This window comes from Hetaerina americana, unplaced genomic scaffold (assembly GCF_022747635.1).
Source record: "Hetaerina americana unplaced genomic scaffold, ioHetAmer1.1.p SCAF_7, whole genome shotgun sequence".
Taxonomy (NCBI): domain Eukaryota; kingdom Metazoa; phylum Arthropoda; class Insecta; order Odonata; family Calopterygidae; genus Hetaerina; species Hetaerina americana.
The window spans coordinates 38,876,072-38,896,568 of NW_027287316.1; the positions used below are offsets into that span (position 1 = coordinate 38,876,072).

Genomic DNA, 20,497 nt, shown 5'->3' on the forward strand with positions numbered 1-20,497 from the left:
AATACTTCATAATATTGTAAACCGCCATGAACGATATTTACTTCAGGTCTCGTGCTATTCATGTTAAATATTGACATTTCAATGTTAAAATATGGGAAAGCCAACCTTTCCCCATTGGAGTCCACCATGGAGCATGCCAATGGTGTGTCATTTCTAGACTCAAAAGTTTGATTTCTTGAGTCGACGTGATCACAAACGAGTCTCTCTATCGTTTAAAATATCCAAGTTTATCCGCAAATAATTCGATGCATTTACGCGTTGGCTTCAAAGAACTGACGGCATTGAAGCGTGTTTATGACTTTCTCTTCAGTTTTTTTCGCCCGAAGGTATTTGCCTCACTCAATTCACTTTGAAGTCAGCAGTTTCTAATACTCATCCCACTGCTCAAGAATGCATTCCGTTATAAATAGAGTTACCGAGAGATTCGAGGCAAGACTGATGTCGAAAATCCAAAACACGACCGAGAGCGGGGCACTCACTTATTGGTGAGACGGGACGAAACCGTAGCCGGGAGACTGTTTCAAGTCTCGTGAAAAGTTATGATAATAATATACATTAAAGTATCGAAGGCGTAAAGTGAACCTAAGGTAATCCCGATTGAGTTCGCCAAAGCATAAAAGGTAAGACTCGAATCTTTTGTTGCACTTCGAATAAAAATAGTCGTTCCCGTTGACATGGAAAACTTGGTTAATTTCGAGACGTTTTCCCATTTAAAGAATTTTTGCAAGGCAAATCCCGCAAATCCCTCGAAAATATATTTTTTGGGACCAATAAATTAGCGTTTATTTAATCTTGGGTACAGCTTTAATTCTGAGAGTGGTACAGCAGTCTCCAGAATCACTTAAACCATAGAAAAAATGATAACTCCAAATTAGCGGTATCAAAAACAGTCCGGAGTAAAAGTCTGCGATGTTTGTCTTTGCAGAGACTTCAAACAATGATTACCAAAAAGATCTAGCACGCGATTTCTTCAGTCATTAATTAGCGTATTATTATATAAATCTCGTTGCAATTAGGCAATTGTCCTGGTGGCTACGGTCAAGTCTGGTCAACGGTCACCCTTACAATGCACATACATGCATACACAAGAAGAAAACATATTGTACAAAATGCTCTTATATTCAATGACATTTAAAGATTACCAACCGCACCTTTACCATCAAACATGGGCAAGGCTCACACCATACATAAAACCGTCCATCGCCGCACTCCATCCATAATCACGCACTCTTCAATTTCATGTATCGTACAAAATCGCGTACCGTTAATACCTCATTAACTTTTGCAAAACAGCTTCTTACGCCGTCCACATTACATACAGAACAATATTTTAATAAGTACAATAGTACAATAATCACTGACTAATAAAGTTTATCATCATGTCCTCAGATGCTTCTAAAAGGAAATTAATATTCGAAATTATCCAACACAAGAACATTTTTTTTCAGTTTTGGAGGGAATTAATACGTTTGTTGTAATATTTTCGTGACTGAAATATTTTCCAGATTCGCACTTTTCCGTCAACAGAGGAACTGATGCACTTTACGCCACCATATCGATAAAATTGCTTCGTTTCGGTGCGACAAACGATTTCAAGCCTTGGGCCCTAAATTAAGGAAGTTACAGTTTTGCATATGGTCATTTTTTTCTATACTATAATAACACCGAAGTGTTTAGGTGTCTACAATTAATTCACCACACCCCCCCGCGAAGTGACGGAATTTCGCACTCGAAAATCGGAATATCTCAAATCTAGGACCGTCGACTCACGTTTCAAAACGGCATTAGCTGAATATTCCAAAGAAACTGCGGGAGATGCCGCAACAGTGAATTTTACATCACATTGTTCGCGTCAACTGACACAACGGTTCATTTACGGCCGTATAACCAAAAGAAATTTCATAACTAGACAGGCTATTCCGGAATTTTTCCGAATTCGGGAATTCGGAAAATTCGGGAATTTCCAAAAATTAGACATGGGTGCTTCAAAATAATAAGTTATAAAGCTTGACGTGAGAATGATATAAAAAAAGATTCAATGGTTAAAATGAATGAAAAAAAACCCACCAGATGTGAGTTTCAGTGCGATTTTTGAATTCTCTCAAAAAAATACCGTCAAGTTTTATAGCAGGCCATCCTATTCATTAGCATCCCAATGAAAATCGATTGATAGTAAAACATCGCTGATCAAATATTAACCACGTGAGAACTTAACTTTATAAAATTCCACAAGCACCTTTTTTATTGATGTCACACGACCGGTTTCACTCGTTTAGGACATTGCCAGATATAAAACCTCAATTTTAATTTGACTTAATTTGATTTCAATTAATTACTACGCCGTATTTCTTTATCCAAATTATCCTCATATGACACCGTGATAGTAATTCCACAGTCATAAGAAGGAATCCAAAGTGTCGGGAAGTCACATCGCATGGTTTTCAGCCCAAAAATTGGCAACCATGGACAATTAACACAGGATTCGCATGGCAACAGAAAGAAAGCGCGGGAAATGAGGACGGTGCAATCATTCAAGTCAAGTTATCGAATGGTGACGTCACACGGAGTCGGGGAAGAGTCGGTTGTAATTTATGTGGAACACGCCGTTGCCATAACAGTGACCGGCTGTGGATTCGCACTCTCCTAAAACTCATCGTAGCTTATCCATACTACTTTTTACATTCAAAGTATACCTCTCCACTGAAAGAGCATCACGGAAATTACATGAAAAATGCTAAGGAAAATGTGTTGTTGAATCAAGTACAATAATTCACTCAAAATGGGAGAATATATAGATATACGACACATGTACAAGCGATTTCGCTTTTTGCTTATTTCTTATCTTACAGTGAAACAAATTAAGCAGATCTTCCAGTCGTAATATGGACTCTAATAGTATAAATATATCGCATGGTTTTCAGCCCAAAAATTGTAGGCGTAGGCTTATTATCTACGTCCACAATTAGAGCTGAATGCCTACATAAATTTGGCAACTAGAGAGGAAATTTTCCCCATCTAGTAGTCTTAATTAATGGCTAAATGATGTATTTTCTTTCTTATGGCGTAAATATAGGACCCCACCGAGGTACGGGAAGTTATGATACCATCCTATCTTCGATAATAAGATTGAAATAACACGTTAAAGTGAGGTTTAATGAGTCTCCCATCAACATAATCTTTTGTATCCGAACAATTATTTCTTCCCTGTTTTCCATTTCATGTTGTGTAAACTAATTCATTTAGGTCATTTAGTTCATTCATTCATTCATCAGCGATTCCATTAACATTTTTTATAATACCGAGACGATTCATTACTGACGTGGCCATTACCTACACGTACATTTGCCAGATAACATAGTTATCTCTACATCATTCGTGATTTTCACACAGAGCTCCTTATTATGAGCACTTAAAGAATGAACAGGGAAAGGAATATTCGGTATAAAATGTTCTTAGAAATCAAAATCCAAAAGTATATCCAAAATAATGTACTTATTCCGGGGAGCCACAGTGAAAATGGTATTTTTTATGGCAGCCGTGACAAAAGAAGCAAGTCATCCTCTGGCATTCATTCAAAATATTTTAGAGCAATCGTTTATTCAATCATTAAGGGCCATAATCTAAGAAATGAATTAAAACTTCTTCGTGAATGCTCAGCATATAAAATAAAATGGTCACGGTTAGCTCGGTAGGTTATCCTTTCAACCGTCGTCAACACACATTTTAAGCGATAATGCTCAATCTAAATTCTCCATCCGAAGCCATAAATCACTGGCGTAGGTGGACGCAGATGCGGTAGCTTGAAGGAAATGAACGGGCAATGGACGTACCGTTTCCGCGGACGGGTCGGAGGAGGCTTAGACGTATGCAAAACTACCTTGGGGGGAAACGGTAATGCTGGCCCGTGCCACGGGAGAGGAAGAGCGAGGAAGGAATGAGACGATTCAAGGACGAGATATTAACGCCTCCTGGTGTCAAAGAGTTCCACTGACCCACATATCGGGAAGGAAAGACGGAGACTGACCTCACCAATGACCGCCTACCTTCCTCCTCCCTTCCTCGCATCCCACCACTCACTCCCCTTTCTTTCTCTCTCCTCTCCCTACAGCTCTCACCCCTTCTTTCCCCCTCCCACCCTTGTCTGTGGCGCCCGAAATGAAAACGCAGACTAGCCCGGGAGAAGTGGTGGAGGCCCACGGGAGGAGGGACCAATGAGAAAGGGGAAATTTTCCCCCGAGGGGATCGCCGACCAATTAAACGACGATTTTAAAAAAAATCGAAAACGCCGTTTTTCCCCTTTATCATTTTCTAAGTTATCCTTCGCTGGAATTTCGATTTCCGATTAGCTATTTAGTTAACTTCCGTTTCAAGAAATCGTAAAATACCGTCCTTTTTGGAGTAATCTATTGGAAAGAGCACCGAATCACGCAAGGAAAATATGCAGGCATACTCATTAGTTATTAAAAATGTTCTTATATTGTTCACATGGACCAGCTTATTAATATTAGTTCAAACGTTCACTTCCGCCGATTACTACTTCCTAGAATATCAGTACACCAGTCAATCATGCATACGGTGAAGTAATTACAATGAGATGATGAACTGGAGTGAAGATATATCTAAGAACCATAAAATACAAAACCCTATGAAGACCTTAATTCAGAGGTATAATTATTTTACTCGCAAACATAATAACTAGTTGTATTAAAAGTGATAAACCTTGAATAAAAGGTTCATTGGGGATGGATAATTCCAATAATGACGTACAGTAATAGGGGCTCAGATAATGGGATTATGGTGGTAATATACCTCTGGATAGGCCGTGGTATGCGGCTAAATTTATATATTCATTTGGCGTAAGCATTTAAAATATGATAAATTTTATATACTCGTGCTTGTTATGTTTCCATTACATTACTCTTTGAGAAACTATATATATATATATATATATATATATATATATATATATATATATATATATATATATATATATATCATGACGATAGTTTGAGAGCATGAGTTCCGACGCTAGTTTCAAACAAGTATTGATAAAATAACAATGAAAGCTTTCCTAAACTTAGCATGCTACACACACTGGCTCCACTTTATGAGAAAAAAGATCACATATAAAAGCAATGCAAATATTACCAATGCAATCTGAATATGCGTACAAGACTCGTTTTAAAATTTTGGCATTCTCATGTTTTTAATTAATAGCTAAGCGGTGTTGTTCCATGCTTAATGTCTCCCTAAGAGAACAAAAATGGTTTTCAGTCATGAATTTTGGATAAATTTCCTTTACGGGGCACATCCCAACACTACTAACAATTCAATCATTTCTATGAAGAATATTCGCATTCATGAACGTTGCAAACTCTTGGAAAATATTTTTCAGCACGTTTTAAAGTAGTTCTATATTTGTCTTATGAACACATTCTACTTGAACAGAAAATCAATGCTTCAAGTGAGATAACCCAGAAATTCTGTAACAGTAAAGCCACTCCAAGAAGAATACCAACAACAGAATGATGACGTAGTGAAATAAGTATTTAAAAATCAATCTACTCGGACCGCTACTTTCTATCCATCTCTCCCTTTCCCTCCAGCACCCAATCCGCACTCTCATCTTCCGCCACATTAATAAACCGCTGAACAGCAAACATACATGATATTGGACTCCCAAGTGTCATAGAACATCTAGTTCCAGTGTTCAGATAAGAAAAATCAAGACGGACAAAAACACAATCATATTTTTCTGCCAAAGAGCTACTGAGTTTTCCTTTGGGGCCATAAAGGAGGCCATGCACCCGATGATAATGAAGGGAAACTGTCTACGCGGCGTTGCTACTCGTGTGTATAATATTTGGGGCGCTGAGATCCAATGACAACAGGAATCTCTCCTCTCTCGTTACCACTTCCTCGAATGAAATTAGAGTGGTTCTCTCATGACTGTAAGTCCAGTTAAATTATACCCGGAAGAAAATCCAAAGGGGAGCACCAATGTCATTTTGTAAGTAAAACAATCCTTTGAAACGAAATACACATCAAGTAATGAGGCGTAATTCGATATTGAAGGGCTTGGACATATTCGGTTTTTGATATTCCCAGAATACTTTAACAAATCAATGAGTATGTCAACCTCGCTCAGATTTCTTCTTCCGCGTTAGGTCTAGTATGATTAACAATTTGGAAGTTCACGTGCATGAATGTAGCAAAAAAAAACCCCTTGCCTCCTAAAATCTTTCCTAGTCAAAATTTATTGCTCTAATATACAGACATGGATGGTTCGTCTTCAAACTCACAACTCACCCAGATTTTTTTTGGTATAAAACCGTAGCAGGGCGCTATGGACTGAATGCACGTGTACTACATGACAGACGTGGCTCGGTTGGCCTCAACACTCGTATGAACCGTCGAAGTAAATTACTACGGTATCAGTGGAGTCGAGAGGTTACCGCACCCCGGGGGGGAGAATTCCTTCTGAGTGATAACTACCACATCGTAACCTTAGGCATCGCAAATCGCACATGCCGGCCGAAACATGCCCGTTCGTCTCCCTTCCGCCTTTTACATATTCTCTCCTTGACAAGAAGTGATGACAGCACAGCTGCAAAGGCCTTAGGTAAAGAAATGCGCGTATAATTTTCTCATTTCACACTCCGCCTGTAGACTAGTATCCTTGTAGGGTTTTCTTTATTCTCGCTGCAAGAATAGCGATGTAAATATTGAATGCATGCATCATCGAAATAACCGAAGCGAAAGATAGAATTTCCTTACAACAGCTATACAGTAACCATTACGCGTTACATCTCAAGATGTTTAGGAATGTTCGATCATTCATCTAGGACACGCACGGATCAAATGAGCTATAAATTTGTTTTCATATTGTACGACCTCATCCAAGATTACGCGAGAGCTTACGGAAAAAAAGAAACATTAAAAAACACCTCAGAAATATCTTTTGAATCCTACCCAATCAATTTTAAAGATGTGTACAAAACTTTGCTACCAATTTAAACAAATATCAACTTTGTCTTCGTGCTGGGATTAGATTAACCGTCAAAAAAGCGAGGTACATTTGCGGAGGTACAAGCGATTTAATTATTCAAAATAGTGTTTAAGCAGGATGATTAAATGAATGTTTACAAACCTTTGTCGGAATGAGAGATTTACTTCTTCGATGAAAGCTTAAAAATCCCTTGATTTCTGAATCTAAGATCATCCTTGCTCTAATCTTCCTTTACAGTTACATAAAATTCATATCATCAAGCTTAAAACTGTGTACGTCATGAAGTTAATCGGACATTTACGCAAAATAAACGGCAGACTCAGTGTCGGTGTTGAAATAAGAATTGCATGCTCAATGCAGGAATGGTAACAAAAGGAAATTTCTTATTGCCTGAGAAATTATACTCGGAATGTGTCTCAAACCTCCAGAACCAGGCCTTCCTCGTAACTTTGCGTTAAACAATGAGATAGTTTTGGCGCCAAAAAATTCCAACACTCCTACGGTATTCCGTTACGGATTCCTGAAATGTTTGGTGAAACGCCTCTTCAAGACGTGCGGATGGCTACTGAAACGCCTACACAGTTCTCATTGTTAGGGCGGAGGGCGAGCTTCTCGGAAAGACGATGACCTCCATTTCCGGTAGTTTGCGAGAGAAATCACGTTTTGTCCCATGAATGGAAGCAAAGATTTTCATTTAAAAACTCAAAACGTTTCCATGAAATTTGTATTTTACTATCCAATCAGCAAAACAAGCACAAGCTTCGCGCTCACATTTGTTTCAAACGAAATTTGGCCTCATTAAATTCAGGCTGGTGTATCTTTTGATTCTATACAAATGCATGAGTGTAATTCGCACTCCTAACCGAAAGAATATGGACACAACCATTCCTTGAAACACTAATAAGAATAGATCAAACCTAAAAACCTACTTAATTGCAAATATATTGCCAACATGTTGCTAAGTTCTCTTCGAAGGACGGAATGGCCAAGACGAACAGATGGAAAAAATTGGAATTAATTCTGGAAAATGATTTAAATGGTCCACGTAATCGGAGTAACACTAATTGTTTATAAACGACCGTGGAAATACCTTCAGGATGTTGAAATATGCTAATGCAAAAACAAAACCTTTAAGAAAGTGAAATGTTTCGCTTTGTCTTCGCTTCCCTTTTTTTATAACTTCATTAATGCCTATTTATTTTCCTTAACCTACAGTCGCCATACCTAATTCAGCGTTCATATAGCCTGTGAAGCATGCATTAGCATGGGGAAAATATACATCTAATGCTTCCACGTTAATTTATAAACACTGAGTTTTCAAGATCTTTAAATAAAATACAAATGTATGGTAGTGAATTAATATCGCTATTCCAAACAGTTAAAAGCGAAATCAATAAACTTAGTACTATATCATCTACTTATTAGATCAACCGCGCATTCAGCTACGTATTCAAGAATCTTATAAGTATTTTATAATAAGTTTGAATGTATAAGAAGTGTCTAGTCGAAGTACAAAGAAGGGTCCTAATAAAGCTCCTTCGAGATTTTTGCACAATGAGATCAGTTAGGTCTAACACCAATCAAGAGTCACTTGGCTAATCTGATCACATATAACGTCACTTTATGATTAATTTAACATATATACAACCCTCTCAAAAGATTCCATCGAATATAGTTTGAGTTATAAGCAACTATTAGCCAGGAATTTTTCCTTTTCCCAGCTATGCTGTTTAGAGCTTCCTCATTGTTTGTAGTCTACATACAATTAATACGCTAATCACACATCAACAAAGGTAGCCCTCTTTTAATGGGCGGCCAACTTTCTAATATTATTTAAATAATAAATAATGAAAGCTGACATAACTGTGTAGATTATTAAACTGAAAATCCTAATCGAGAGTTCGAAGCTGGACACAATAGGAAGAACAATACGACACACAATTTTATATATATATATATATATATATATATATATATATATACATATATATATATACATACATATATACATACATATATATACATACATATATACATACATATATACATACATATATACATACATATATATATATATATATATATACATACATATATATATACATACATACATATATATATATACATACATGTATATATATATATACACACACGAGTATATATACATACATACATACATATATATATATATATATATATATATATATATATATATATATATATATATATATATAATATATATATATATATATATATATATATATATATATATAATATATATATATAATATATATATATATATATATATATATATATATATAAACACACTCTTTGACCGGGAAGCAATCTTAAAAATTACTTCCATGCACTCACAATTGTGAGAACTGATCTCGGAATGAAAAACCTACATGTTCTGACCTGCCTGGAAAATAATAATCATTTTTTTGTGTCACTCTTCGCTCAACAGGACACACTTCTCCACGGCGGTGCTGCTAGCGCTCTGCTTTGCCGTCTGCAAGTCGTACCAATACTCGCCCTTGGCGCTGCACGCCACGGAATGCGCGCTGCTGCTTGAAGGACCCCCGGGACGCACGTCCGTGTTCGACTACAGTCTCAACGCCCTCAGGGGCGGATCCCTGTAAGTACCGCCACCAGAGAGTGGGCGAACGGCGAGTCCGCTTGAGGTCCACGGAGAAAATAAAATATAATATACATGCATATTTTAAATCTGTGGCTGGAAGTGTTCGTTACCCTGATTCACTTGGGGAGAAGGGTTTTTCCCAAAGATAACATCCGAGAAGATTTCTATTACAAGGCTCCGTGCGGGTCAATTTAAAAATTCCGAATGACTTAATCTTCTCTAATAATATGCAAAGATATCCTCAATCACTTCCGGAAACTACAGGTATACTTACCTCTCGTTGAGAATCAAAAATACTAACTACCTCAAATAGCTAATTAGCAAACACAAATAGTATTGTGTATAAGTTGTTTTAAACTTCTATTAAAAACATTTATCAATGTATAATATACTGTCACTGAGCCTTTCAAAAACTTTTTTTTCATCAGTGTAGTAAAGTTCAGCACTTCTCAGTTAACTGCAAATTACAATAAAATATAACTTTTCCTTGGTCTTTGTTAAAATATATGAATTATCACCAGTTTTGACTGATTCCGTAGTGAATCATAAAATTTACATTCATACGAGCAACCATATAGAATTAAACTAACCCCTGTATTAATGTGATGGAATTGTTTTACGACGGCTATTAATAAGCTCTCAATTATTTCCACAGCGGCTACGAAGGACCACACACATGCATCACCTATGATGCAGTCAACCAGGCATATATCCTTTCAAGGAAAAGAATACGTGAGTAAAAAGTAATATGATTACAATTTTTAAACTGTTAACTGCCGCTTATGACTACTAAAGTCCATTTTCATTTCTGTTTTTATTTTATTATCATAATCAAACAATCATGCCACTATTTTAATGGTCACTGACATGAATGCACTGAGTAATCCGTCCACACTGATACGAGTCAAGCTATTAACTTCCTCTATTTTAACTATTCGACGACTACTATAAAACGACTCGATCTGACATGCTGAGTTGCCACTAGATACACACAAAAAATAGGAAATAAATATATTGTTTCCCTTACGCACCAGATGTTGATTAAGAGAGTCTAAGCGTGTCGTTTAGAGTAATTTTTAACGTTCACAATTAATATTTAACTCTACCAATATCTACATAGTGCTCCTATATTGCTATCTTGTACTTCAAAGTAGCGTTCTAATCATAATTTGCCTCATTCTGCAGATGTTGTCCAGTCAAAGAGCCACGAATGGCAACCCGAAGAAATTGCCACGGTCGGAGAGCTCCTCCTCGACATGTCCATTAGCCTCGCCAAAACGTAAGTTACTGACCGCTGCATAACCATGCATGTCCCAAATTTTCCTTTTCTCTTGAGGTCTCAGCTGAAAGGCTTAAAATTTAAATATTATGCGCCTAATTTTAAGCTAAATATGATATATTCGCTCCAAATAAGTGCTCAAATGGGTCCCATCGAAGACAAACAAATCAGATATCGCATTTAACTATAATTTTAATTGAATAATCCATGCATTCTAATTGGTAAACAATTTATTTAAACGTCTGAATTACGTATTCCAATCTTAAATTTTTCTGAAGAGATATGAGTTTAATAAATTAACTTTAACCAAGGACTTTAAATAAATGCCGCTGTAATGCAATATCTATTATTAAATAATGAATTTCTTATCATTGTACATACCGGTATAGGGATTTTCAAATGTACATGAATGAATCTACCAAATAATATTCGAGAATATTACTATTATTATAATTTCAATATATCAGCAAAGGTGCTGACAATTTCCGAAGCTTATCAATTTAAAGAAAATATTTCAAATAAATGCCATTTCACAGCCATGAATTTTAATGTTTATTGAATTTTATATATTTCTCATATTTGTATGCGTCTAAATTGTGTTGGGAGAATGTTTGTAAACAAAACGTATTCCAGTATTGGCGTGGAATAAATAAACCTGTACTAAATTGTAAACATGTTCGAATTAATATTCTGAAATACAATAAATTTTACACTTGCCCGATTTCTTTCCCGTTCCTCTTTTTGTGAACATTTCCCTCGTAATTACCTCTTTACCTTTCTACTGGATTCAATAAATCAACCAGACGCCAATTAGGATGGCTAAGAATGAATTCAATGGAGCATTCGAAGGAACACAATTTGGGTACCCTCAGGGATGAACATAGGTCTTAGAATTCAACCTTATCGTCTACAACCAGGTACGGCCTCAGCTATGAAGACGTCGAGAAAGGACTTCCTCTGATCGATACATCAAAGACACTCGTGAGAGAAGTCTGCCCCCCGTTCCTGTCGAACGTGGAATGCCGTCCTGGAAAATACCGGCGCTACGACGGACTCTGCACCAACCTCCTGCATCCCACTTGGGGCGCCACGATGACCCCTTTCACCAGGTGAGGAGATGCATATAGCAACAACTTTTCCTAGCATTTTTCTCTTCACCTGTTTACGATAGTCTCAACGTTTCGAGCTTGCTTGCTTGCCGCATTGTCGCGAGCAAAAAGAAAAATTGAAATAATTTTATGAACAATGGTCAGGCAAATGAGAAAGGTGCACTAAAGCGGTTTCACAGCTTTGAAGTGAAAGCTGCTAGAACAATTGCTTTCGGTAAAATTTTTGAAAGCACCAACACGTATATTTTATGACAGTTTATTAAAACTAAGTAGTTAAATAATCATTTGCCATAATTCTTTTTTATTTAAAAGTATTTTTACATAAAATATTATATTTTTACTTCAAAGAGTTTAAATCAAAAAAATAAGCCTGACTAGTGGATTGTACTTTTGAGAAAGATACTACGAAATAAAATAAATAATAATTATAAAACCGACTATTTTTGTTGGGTTTTTTGGGGATTTTGTTGGGGAAGAAATATCTTCTGAAATTTCTAAATTTAGCATAAGATTGAAATTCATAAAGCGTAAAACAAAACCAACATCACGATTCAGTAATTAAAGGTGGCAGTTCATGTAAGACATACCGAAGCTTGAAAATTGCAAGCAAAATAACACTAAGCATCAAAAGCATACAGGGATCGTTTGCAACCACTTCAGGGTCGTAATTCTTCTAATAATAATTCATTAACATCAGACTAGTATTATTACTCGACCAACTGTACTGGCCATCACAAGGAAGAATTAAAAGTGTAATTGAACACGACGTAATCAATAACATGGAATTATTGAATGATACCTGCAGGTTGTCCTGTAATAAAAAGCCCCTTGAACGAGTGGGCGCAAGAACTGGCCCCACAACAAAATTACATAAAAAGCTCCTCTTTTAAGTGAACATACACGTAGTTACATTAGTACACCTAGACTTTGACTTGATTTTTTTTAAATTCACTATTGGTCTTAAAATCAACCATTTTCGTGAATACGTTATTAGTTATCTCTTTCTAAATGCACACTATAATTTCAAATGGCAAAATTGCCTCTATATCCGTTTCGATTAATTAGGTTTATCTGTAAAAGTGCTGCCTGCAATCTGATTTTTACTACACCCTGTTACCAAATAGTGTGTTCCAACAAATTAATGATTGAGGAGAAAATTTTGATTAATATGTGCAGAAATGCTGCACAATCTAAGCGGGGAGAGATACAGGGATTCTCTGAGTGATCGTTGGGATATTGGTCAGGTCTGGCGGTGAAATCTGATTATTCTTTACTTCCAGGCACTTCAAATTTTGGTACAGTGTCATAAAAGTATTGTACATCCACTTACGGAGGTTGGATCATGACTCTGGGGGTCAACAAGACACCTAAGTTCATATATTAAGGAAAAGTGATGATATCAATGTAACCCCATTCATGCGAATTTTGTAAATAGATATAATGTGAATATACATTTTTTAAGCAATTTGAAGTACTTGCTTATTTTTAAAATGTGCTCTAAAATTTATTTTGAGATAATCCTGATGCGTCAATTAATTAATTTATACGATTTCAGCTGTTTTTTTACCATATATTGATATACTGTATATCATTTAAAAGAAGACGGGTAGTTACCGCTCTCTTATTAATTATCTATTACAGCTCTTATATAATTACGCACATTTATTTCGGTACCATTAATACGAAATTCTTCTGAGGGTAGAAGTTCTCCCCTGCCATAAATTCATGCATGAAACCTTGACTATTTGATGTGAATTTCTATGAAAACTAACACGGTACGACTGTGTTTTCTCATAGTCATTTTTTTGAGCGCTCTGAGGACCGCATATGTAAGAAATTTTATCAAAACGACATATTCATACAATCTCGATGCAACCCCCATAATACTAACAATTCAAAACCCCGTCCGCAGGTTAGTCGGCCCGCTTTATGCTGACGGCATCACCGCTCCCAGGATTAGCGTGACCGGCAACCAGCTCCCGCTTCCCAGAATAGTCTCACGAGTCGTCCATCCGGATGAAGGATTCCACGACCACGCCGGAACAGTGATGGTGGTTGCTTGGGGACAGTTCATGGACCACGATTACACTCTCACCGCAACCCCCTTGGGTAAGGATGCAGCCAACAGATGTGTAAGGTGGTCGAAAGAAATAGAGAGTACGCTCACGAGAGAATTCCTCATCATCGGATTCGAGAATTTCTCTCCTTGGAGGTCAAGGAGGAGGACTTTGTTTACGCGGTGGATCGTTTGGTTTACCTTCAGTGTTTATCAATAACCAAGCAGAGATGAGTAAATATTTCGCTGGTGGAAAAATTCAATCACATATTATGTGACACTTGAAATAAAACTTAAAGATTAAACAAAGCCTTCCGGATTCAAATTGTCATAATTCAGGTCATGTTTTCGCCTTTTTCTCGTACACTTAAACCGGTCAAACTTGAATGAGAACCATCAAGTTTGGGTCCGTTTGAGAAGACGAACGTCGGCATAATTTCATACAGTAAAAGTAAGAACGGCCTTACGCCATGATCTTAAAATGGTCACCATAAAATAATCCCGGGGAAGGTAAATGCATTACGTCTGCAATTACGAGTGATTCCATTCATATAGTATTCCATATAAAGCCTTAGGGGCTCCATATTTTCTCTAACATATAATCAACATTTTATTTTTCAACAACAAATAATTTTTTGATTCTACCACCACAAAGAATATTATCAATAATTTGCTAAGCGAACTGAAGTATTCACAATTTGAACTCTCGAAATTACAGAGAAAATACTGTCTTTGGCTCGGAAAAGAAAGTGGCCAGAATTTGAGTAATCCAAAGAGGGAACGAGGCAAAAGATACGGGTATTCTAGTTTCCCATCAGTAAATGATGAAAATTATCCTATGGTACAAAACAGCCTCGGTGACGACAAAAAAGGAGCAGGACATTTGGCTCTTCATTCGAGATAAAGAAAAATTGATGGAAGTCTTCCCTCACCTCAGATCCACTCAACCGTAACGAGCCCGAGGAGTGCTGCCATCGTCCCCCTCACCTCAAGAACCCTTACTGCCTGGAGATTGAAATCCCACAGGACGATTACTTCTACCACAAGCACGGAGTTAGGTGCCAAGACTTTGTCCGAGGATTCCCAGCTATTAGACCAGGATGCAGACTTGGTAAGTTAAAAGCAATTCAATAAGCATTAAATCACTCCACACACAAATAATTCATTTTACATTAACAGAACTGAAAGCACCTAAGCATATTTATTCAAAATTTTACTGTTATGATTCTTGCCTTATTGTACGTGATGAATGTGACTAGGGAGCTAAAACCCTTAAGGTTCTAATTGATTATTCTCTTAACGCTCTACATCGCGTGAACCATAAAAACTAAAAAGTATATTTTTTGAAAATTAGAAAGATTATATAATTAATTTCCATTTTTTTAGTTTAAACGGAGCTCATCAACCTAGTTTTTGTGCAGTCTCTAGCGTATGGGTGGTACACTATTACCAAAACTAGTTAAGCTATTCCATCGATTACTTAAGCAAAAATGACGAAACTATTCTTTTTGAATTGTATTCTTCATCCCACAGCGCCCTCGCCCGAAGTATATCGGGAAATATTTTTTATAACACAGTAATCGTCTGCAATTATTTTCTAAATCACCAATTCCTATAATTATTTTCAGGTTCCCGTTCCCAATTCAACACACTGACTGGAGTTATTGACGCCAATACCGTATATGGAGTGTCGGAGAAATTCGCTAGGTAAGGTATTAATTAAACAGATAAAACATTTAAACAAAAGCGAATGCAATGGCTGCGCCATAAAACGTCAACTGCAATTACTCACGGGCTTTTTTATAAAATTTTAAATAATAAAATTAAATTATAAAATATCCACGGGGGTATTTCCAGTGAAAAATGGTATTAATAAAGGTCATTTAACTTCAAAGTTAACAAAAAGGCTAAAGATGACAAATACGTCATGTGATTCTTGTATAACTATTAAATATTTAGGCAATCACCCTTGGTTGACAGCAATATTTTAAATATAACATTTTCAGGCTTAACTTTAAGGAATTCCTTCATTACTAATGCAATATTTGAATTTCCCAGATGATTTACTGAGCATTGACCCGCTCAAATTCGAACAATTTATTTTTTTTATAAGTTTGCCATTTAGCGCATTGTTTACCTAAATTACCGCGAAATGCTTAACATTATTAAAATTTAGTACTTAATAAGTAACCTTGACTAAAACTAATTTCCTAAATAGACATTTTGCGAAATTTTTTGCGTCATTAAAGTACAAAATAAAATCCTTTCGAATACTATGCTCAGAAGTGAACGAAATTATTTTTTTTCGTTAATTATTTTAATTCGTTTCCCTAAAATGGTAATTTCCCTCGATTCAAGTCGAAGCATAGAATGCAACACTTTAATATCCGGTAATAAACGGAAAACGTTAACCTCTCTCACCAAAACTGCCAACCTAGATGTTCCATGAACATACTCCAAATGTCAACGTCCTAATACGAGACTCATTTTAACAGATAAATAAAATGGAATAACGAAAGCAGTGAATATCAGTCCCCTTGTTCGCTAAAACTATTTTGCATCTTCTCATGCTAAAAGCACACCAAATAGTCAAGACAAGACACGAATATAGTATCTGAAGAAATCTTTAATTTTTATCAATTCCAAAAAGTAAACATCCACATTGATAGAGTTATGCGCTAAAGATATCGTTAATCAGGAAGGGAAATCATTTGGATCACTTCGTAGCACTGGAAAACGTTGCTGGTAAAAATGTTCCATCCTTTTTTCCGTCCTTTGCCAACAATTACCACTTGACAAAGGGGTCATTTTAAGCATGAAAATGATTGTGTTGTTTAATCTAGTCAATGTGCACTACACCTTCTCCATTTCACAGTCCTATTTCGAGGCTTCGGAGAACTATTTCGAAATATTTGTTCATTATCAATTCAATATTTTGGATAAAGAGAAATTGCGACAAAAATATGCAATATTCTATCGGAGTCAACGATACATTTTCACTCACTTTTTGTAGCCTGATAATGGCTCAACCAATCGTGTCTTGTCCAGGTTATTTGATGTATGATCAGCGTTCAGAAGAGCAGACAAACACGTGACTCAAACCCATAATGGTCGCTCTGCTTATTTTTCCCAAAAGGTCCCTCAGAGCAGGATATGGTGGCCTCCTAAGGATGAATCCAGCTTTCTCAGAATACGGACTGAAGGACTTGCTCCCTCTTAAGCTCGACATCCCCGACGAAGGCTGCACCCGACCCAACAGATCGATGTACTGTTTTGAAGCCGGTAAGTAAATACCCTCTATCTAGCCCCTGACAAATACCCCCTCCTTTCTTCAGACGTAGAGTTAAAATACTTTCTAAAAGATGTCTCAAGTGGAAGAGTACATTTTTTTATTACTGTAGTAAATCATTAGCGATACGAATTGACAAACTCCTGATGAAAACTAAATAACAATTATAGTAAATGGTAAATTTAGCCAAGCTTCGAAACACTGTAAACAAGTACACGTATTCTTCTGAAATCTACATTTAGCCTATGAACAATAATAGTGGAAACATTATTTATTACTGCACTTTCGAGAATTTTTTCTGAGCGCATTGAGCAATGATTTGAATCACCATCGTGAATAGAGAAAATCAATACTAATTATTTTCAAAATTTTCGTTGATCATTGATTACGTACAACTTCCTGTCTACAAACAATAGGAGTTCAAAAACGTCATTAGCTTGGCAAATGACTTGTCATCGAAATTTCAATCGGCTACAGCTTCAAAAAGTATATTTCTATCTAATTCTATGGCAAAATTAAAAAAAACCACATGTATTTGCCCATGTGATTCAGTCTTTCTTTTATCGTAATTAACTTCGGGTGTGCTAAGCTAGAATACTTTAATCTCACCCCACAATTACCCCCGCGAATTCTAGTCCTTACACACCTCCTTGGCTTCAATCATACAATTAAAGCATCGGTTTACTTCATTATTCTTAAAATATTTCGATTTTTGCAACCCAAAAAAAATGAGCAGCATAATGAGAATTCCTTGCACTGATTTCAAATGCCAAAAATCGCGCCACGAATCGTGCAACAATGAACTACGTTACAAAATTACATGCGCCATTCATTCCTAGGAACGGGAAGGTTGCAAGGCACAAGCAATAAGTTCTAAAAGAATTCGGTTTTTCGATCAATATGTTCACGCGGCAGGAATGTCCTTCCCCTACGCTCAGAAATGGAGTGGATGAAACAGTTTTCGGGGAGATGTGATCTAAGGACGCTCTAAAAAGGTGTCAGAATCCAAAATTTCTACAATTCTTTGCACGAAATGTATTCTTCAATTACCAAGAAAGATTAATATCACCGTAGTTTTCAACCTACTGCAACTATGTCTTGAGCTTTAATACATTAATTTGACCAAACCTTTCAAAATAAATGTTATCATTGTTCCATTGTGTATACAAATTGATTTGAAAATTCAATGGCTAAAATCATGTTTTCCGAGATTCATCATAGACAATAATTATATATTGTGGTTCTGAATCTTATCAATAAATCCACACAGCTTGAAAAAGAAAAAAAAACGGCGCATGGCAAGGAATCAAGCTGTAATCAAAATGGATAGAAAATGGGAAACTTTTAATTTGATGCTATAACTCAATATCTCGGGGAAAAAACTAGACAGCACTGTTAAGTTGAGAGCGTATTATTAGCGTTCTATTTGGTCAGAGGTATCTTTTAGGTGGAACTAATACACACTGCCTCGGCCTATGAAACTTTCAGAACATATTGCCGAGTTTATAATGATATAAATTCCTCTTCATATCCACATATATATAAATTTCCTATATTGTTTAAAAAGCCTATTCTTCTCCTCACTTATCATAGCTTAACCAATTTTCCCCCTTTGTCAGTCTTCAACAACTGATTTCCCGTTAAAGGATCCTTTTTTTAATTTCACTCATTTACTTTCGTGGTCCGCTTGGAAAATACGTGTTGATCTTTGAAAAAACTTTGAACTCATGGAGTTAATTCATCCTCTAAATTTCTTCTACTTTATGTCTTCAAAAATCTCTATTTGTCATTAAATATTTTCTCTATAATTCCCAGCCAAGGCTTTTCGACTTGAAAGTATACTTTTCAACAATACGATTATTAACGAATCGGGCACCCTTATTTGAACTGACGTCCATTTGCGAACATTCAAATGATTAAGTGAACGCCACAAAAGTTTTATTTTTTTATATTGCGGAAAACAAACTAATATCTAACGCTTTGAATGACCTCGAAAGCACCATCGTAGTAATTATTTAGCGACCGCAGAAATAGCTTAATTTAAGAATACATTAAAAATTGACAGCGCGTAGGGGGTTAAACAGAAAGGATAATCATATTTCGGCCCGGAGGAAAATGTCAAGCACATCGAGAACCACTCACTATACCGCTCATAAATTAGCTCAGTGATGATGTATGTCATTATTAGGAGTGATTATGTAGAGGTAGTCGTTACAATTGTTGCCGTTAGTGGTGAGTGTGTATAACGAGCCGACCCAAACATGATGAATAAGCTGGTACAAACTAAATTACCACCAATAACACAACGTCGTTCGTTATTCGGATTAATGATATAGTTTATCGACGATACTAATCGACTTACACTAATTTCTTCAAGTTTTCCACATCGACCTCGCTGATTTGAATCTCATATCGGCATTCTCGTCCGTATTACGCACTTTGGCTTCGAGCGAACACACTCTTAAATTAAAGAAAATGTACACGTACTACAGAATTTGATGGTAAAGTTGAAATTTTCATAAACAAAAATCACTGATCGGATGTCCTGGTCTCAGGTGTCCTTGAAAAGATATTAATTACTCCAAGTAAGGCTTGCGAAAATCCTGTATTCAGTTGAACTTGGATACAAATTAGAAGTAATTTATCTTAGAGTAAATGTAGCCTGTTTTATCATCAGACTGATAAGCCAAAAATGTGATGATCGGATTGCATGTAAAAAGGTTCAATGATTTACGTTGATACCAGTATTTCAAATTCTCATGAACAGGATGAAAAGAGTTAATAAATAGAAGTCCATGATAAAATACCGCTACGCGAATTTTTGTCGATACAATCGATAGGTTCAGTCAACTCCAACGTCGATTTACTGTAAGTCGTGCCATTGCCCAATCTCAAGCAACGGATTTCTGTCGCGGTCTCTAAATCTATTCAGAATATTGCTATTTGAGAGCGGGAGAGGAAACCGTTTGGTCATCGCTTGCTTTGGAGGCATTTACATACTATCAAAACCATCTTTCCACCAACGCACCCGTGAGTTCATATTTATCCCTTAGCACAATTTTCATTAATGATCCACATACGCAAAATACTATAATTGAAGGCACGGTTAACAAA

At 36.3% G+C, this 20,497-nt stretch overlaps 1 protein-coding gene across 1 annotated transcript in view; it reads left to right on the forward strand.

The window, feature by feature from the left end:
- Positions 1 to 5,945: 5,945 nt before the first annotated feature.
- The window catches only part of cysu (Curly Su), a 44,287-nt gene continuing 29,735 nt past the window's right edge, over positions 5,946 to 20,497 (forward strand). The window contains exons 1-9 of the mRNA XM_071595449.1: positions 5,946 to 6,010; positions 9,477 to 9,647; positions 10,306 to 10,382; positions 10,836 to 10,929; positions 11,847 to 12,038; positions 13,951 to 14,147; positions 15,032 to 15,205; positions 15,723 to 15,801; positions 17,231 to 17,376. Of these exons, the coding sequence (XP_071451550.1) occupies positions 5,946 to 6,010; positions 9,477 to 9,647; positions 10,306 to 10,382; positions 10,836 to 10,929; positions 11,847 to 12,038; positions 13,951 to 14,147; positions 15,032 to 15,205; positions 15,723 to 15,801; positions 17,231 to 17,376 (1,195 nt within the window). The remainder of the gene's footprint in view (positions 6,011 to 9,476; positions 9,648 to 10,305; positions 10,383 to 10,835; positions 10,930 to 11,846; positions 12,039 to 13,950; positions 14,148 to 15,031; positions 15,206 to 15,722; positions 15,802 to 17,230; positions 17,377 to 20,497) is intronic.